General features: G+C 58.8%; 1 protein-coding gene across 1 annotated transcript; it reads left to right on the top strand.

The window, feature by feature from the left end:
• The first annotated feature begins 1,941 nt into the window (after nucleotides 1–1,941).
• On the top strand, nucleotides 1,942–3,343 carry NHP2 (NHP2 ribonucleoprotein). Its single transcript, XM_010579043.1, has 4 exons — nucleotides 1,942–2,108; nucleotides 2,192–2,261; nucleotides 2,329–2,434; nucleotides 3,093–3,343. The coding sequence occupies exons 1-4, from the start codon at nucleotides 1,958–1,960 to the stop codon at nucleotides 3,216–3,218; spliced, it is 453 nt and encodes a 150-aa protein (XP_010577345.1). The 5' UTR covers nucleotides 1,942–1,957; the 3' UTR covers nucleotides 3,219–3,343.
• Nucleotides 3,344–3,392: the final 49 nt, after the last annotated feature.

Genomic DNA, 3,392 nt, shown 5'->3' with positions numbered 1-3,392 from the left:
CAGAGAGCCAGTGGGAACAGTTTCCTTCCTCCTTTTCCAGAGTCTGGCTGTGACCAGCATCTCCCACTGATGTCTTTTAATAAAACTCCCTTCCAGGTAATTAGAACCTGGAAGCTTGCACTGACTCTGGTGCTGATAGGAATTGTGCCTGCCCTTTGCCAGCATTGCATGGCTGACTTACTCCAGGCACAGTCCCTGCAGCTGTAAGCCCTGCCTGAGCAGGGGATTTAGCTTCTGCAGTGCAGCAGTCTGTTATCCCCATGCTGGAAGTGTGTGCCTCAATTGATACCCTCTCCTCATCCACTGTTTGCTCCCCAGCTATTTTACTCTCAGTGGAGAAGTGGGTCATAAGAATATTTCCCGGAGAGATTAAGGGCATTTTTCAGAGCTGAATCATATTCTATTCTGGTCACAGTTGTCGTCTCTGCAGCCATTCATTTTCTCATTCTGTCAAAATAAGGGAAGTAATATTTATTCTCCATCATGTTCCCCGTACCAGTACTGCTATTTTTGCTAGTGGCACCATTCGATTTTAAGGGGTTTTAATAGATACCTATTTTAGTCACTTTTCTTTCTCCACAAAGACCCGGACTGACTTCATGAAGACTAATTAGTAGAATCGCTCTGCTTGCCTTCTCTGGAGCTCAACATCAAATTTTTTTTAGAGGTGACTGCTAATGACCTGCCAAGTTGATTGGATAGCAAGTGTCGCATTGGCTAAACTTAACTTGTCTGACTTAGAAGAAAAACATTTCTCACTCCTCCTCTTTGTCCTGAGCAATAAAAGTGATTGAAAATAGCTGCGCTTTCAGGGCCACGCTGAAACGACAATAAGCACGTTCATGCAGAGCCTGAAGAATGCCTGGTGCTGGGCTGCAATTCAATTTTCCTTCTGTCTATCTTTTGTAGACCCATGGATTTAACCAGCATAAAGAGAAGACTGTCAAAGGGACACATTCAGTCCATGATCCAGTTCCAGCGTGACCTCATGCTCATGTTCCAGAATGCCATGATGTACAACAGCTTCAACCACCACATCCACCGCATGGCCATGGAGATGCAGCGAGAGGTCTTGGAGGAGCTGCAGATGTTGTGTGAAGCCCTCCTGTGCTCAAGGGACAGGCTGGGGTGGGGGAGAAGGTAATAAGCCACATCTGAGGCCTGTTTCTTTTGGAGCAGTGTTGTCTCGGTGGCTCAAGAGGTCTGCTGGGGCTCAGGGGACGTGCTGACACTGCCGCCGTGGCCTGCAGCAGACCTAGTTATCCCGCAGTGGTGCCTGCCAGGTTGATGGGATAAGGAACAAAACTGTTTCTAGGAGGGGCACCGGAAGGGAAACCTCCTTTCTTCCCCCGGGAAAAGCAGCAGAGTAGCCCTGCGGTGAGAAAAGGTTCCCTGAGATGAAAAAAAAAGGGGGGGAGGGGAGAAAACCATCTTTGTGACCAGTTAGGATGAATCAGGGCCCAGCCCCGTGAAGGTTGCTGGCTGTTCAGCCAGGGCGCTGCTGGAGAGCTCTGGTGTCCCCTGCTTTGCGTGCACGTCTGCGGCGTCGCTGGGCCGGGCTTCGGGCTGGCTTGAGCGTTTCCCCTCGGTGTCGCCTCAGGCCCCGAGGGCGGCGGGGCCCCGCGGTGCTGCGGACTCCGCCCGCCGGGGAGGCCAGCGCCGGCCGCACCCCAGTAAAGGCCCATGTTGAAAGCTTGTCCCCGAGTGTTTGACACCCCGGCCCGGGGCGGAGGGCGGCGGGGAGGGAGCCGCGGGGCCTGGGGCTGCGGGGGAACCGCGGCAGGAGGCCCGGGGGCCGCGGGGAAGGGGCGGGAAGGCGCCGCTCGCCATTGGCCGGCGCGGTGGGCGGGTAACGCCAGAGGGGGTTGCCGATTGGCTGGCAGAGGCCTGGCGGCAGGTAGTTTCCCCTGGTGGGTCGCGCGTGCCCCGGAAGCGGAAGCGGTGACGGCGCTCCGCCATGGCGAGGGAGAAGCAGCCGGAGGCAGCGGCGGAGGCGGAGGGAACTCCCGAGCGCTCGTACCGGGAGCAGCTCGACTACCTGAACCCCATCGCCCAGCCCCTCGCCTCCCGCAAGCTGACGCGCAAGCTCTACAAGTGCATCAGGAAAGGTCTGGCTAGTACTGGGGCCGCGGCTTGGTGGGGACCGGGCCGGACCGGGCGGGACCCCCCTCACAGTGTGCTTCTTCTGCAGCGGCCAAGCACAAGCAGATCCGTCGCGGCGTGAAGGAGGTTCAGAAGTTCATCAACAAAGGCGAGAAGGGGTAAGCGCTGCCCCAGCCCGGCCCCACTGCCGGGGGTCCGGCCGCTGACACGGGCTTTCCCCTGCAGGATCACGGTGCTGGCCGGCGACACGCTCCCTATCGATGTGTACTGCCACATCCCCATCATGTGCGAGGACAGGAGCCTCCCCTATGCATACGTCCCTTCCAAATCGGTAAGGGGCTGGGGCTGCCCAGTGAGATGGAACCCGGCGGGCAGCACCCAGGGAGGCACGGATCTGGTGCCTGAGTGAAGCATCCGGTGCTTGTCCCTAGCCAGGGACAAACGGTCACAGCTCAGGTGTAGGAGTGTGGAACACTGTGGGACCACAGAACCCTTTACCCATGTCAAGTCCCTGCAGCAGCTGGGGCGGGAGCTCACTGGGATGGAGCTGGAACATGTTTTCCCCTTAGCTGTGAGCTGGGACCCGGCTGCTTGTAGAAGCGAGAAGCTGGCCAAGGTGTGGTGCTGGTGGGACATCCTCCCTTTTGTAAACTGCAAGTTGTGGCAGAGGGGTCGTTGCTTTGGGACTTCACCCCGGTGCAGGCAGCTCTGCAGACCCGGGCTCCCCACCCTGGGTAGGGAGTACAGTGGGTGAAGTGTGTGCCAGCCCCCCGTGGCATGTGCCAGCCCAGCGCTTCGCTTCCAGGGCATAGGAGACAAACTGGGAAAAGGGTTCTTAAACCCTGGGGGGCTTGAGGGGCTGGCAGAGACATCTTCCCTGCGTTACACTGGGGCACAAAGCATGCTGGCTTGGTGTCAGGCCTCCTCTCTGGAGGGGACCTGGCACCCCACAGCCCCCACACACACACATTCTTGCTCTGTTCCCGCAGGACCTGGGAGCCGCGGCTGGCTCGAAGCGCCCGACCTGCGTGATCATGATCAAGCCCCACGAGGAGTACCAGGAGACCTACGATGAGTGCTTGGAGGAGGTGGGGGCCCTTCCCCTGCCCCTGTGAAGGGCCAGCGGCGGGTCCTCCTCCTCCCCCTGCCCGCGGGGCTCTCCCCCCGTGTTTGCGGGGATGCTGCCGAGGGCACTGACCGGAGGAATAGGGGTCAGCGCTGTGTGGGTGAATAAACGTGTCTGGGGGGTTTGTAGGACGCGGTCCCGGCACTCTGTACTGGGGGGCGGC

Source organism: Haliaeetus leucocephalus, unplaced genomic scaffold (assembly GCF_000737465.1).
Source record: "Haliaeetus leucocephalus isolate CR32 unplaced genomic scaffold, Haliaeetus_leucocephalus-4.0 Scaffold656, whole genome shotgun sequence".
NCBI lineage: Eukaryota > Metazoa > Chordata > Aves > Accipitriformes > Accipitridae > Haliaeetus > Haliaeetus leucocephalus.
The sequence above is the reverse complement of the archived record's forward strand: the minus strand, read 5'-3'. Positions and strand labels throughout refer to the sequence as shown.

Excerpts from the sequence above, each read along its gene's own strand:
- NHP2 (XM_010579043.1), top strand. The coding sequence starts at position 1,958 with ATGGCGAGGGAGAAGCAGCCGGAGGCAGCGGCGGAGGCGGAGGGAACT. Across the intron at positions 2,109-2,191 it reads CTACAAGTGCATCAGGAAAG|CGGCCAAGCACAAGCAGATC; the intron begins GTCTGGCTAGTA and ends CTTCTTCTGCAG. Across the intron at positions 2,262-2,328 it reads ATCAACAAAGGCGAGAAGGG|GATCACGGTGCTGGCCGGCG; the intron begins GTAAGCGCTGCC and ends TTTCCCCTGCAG.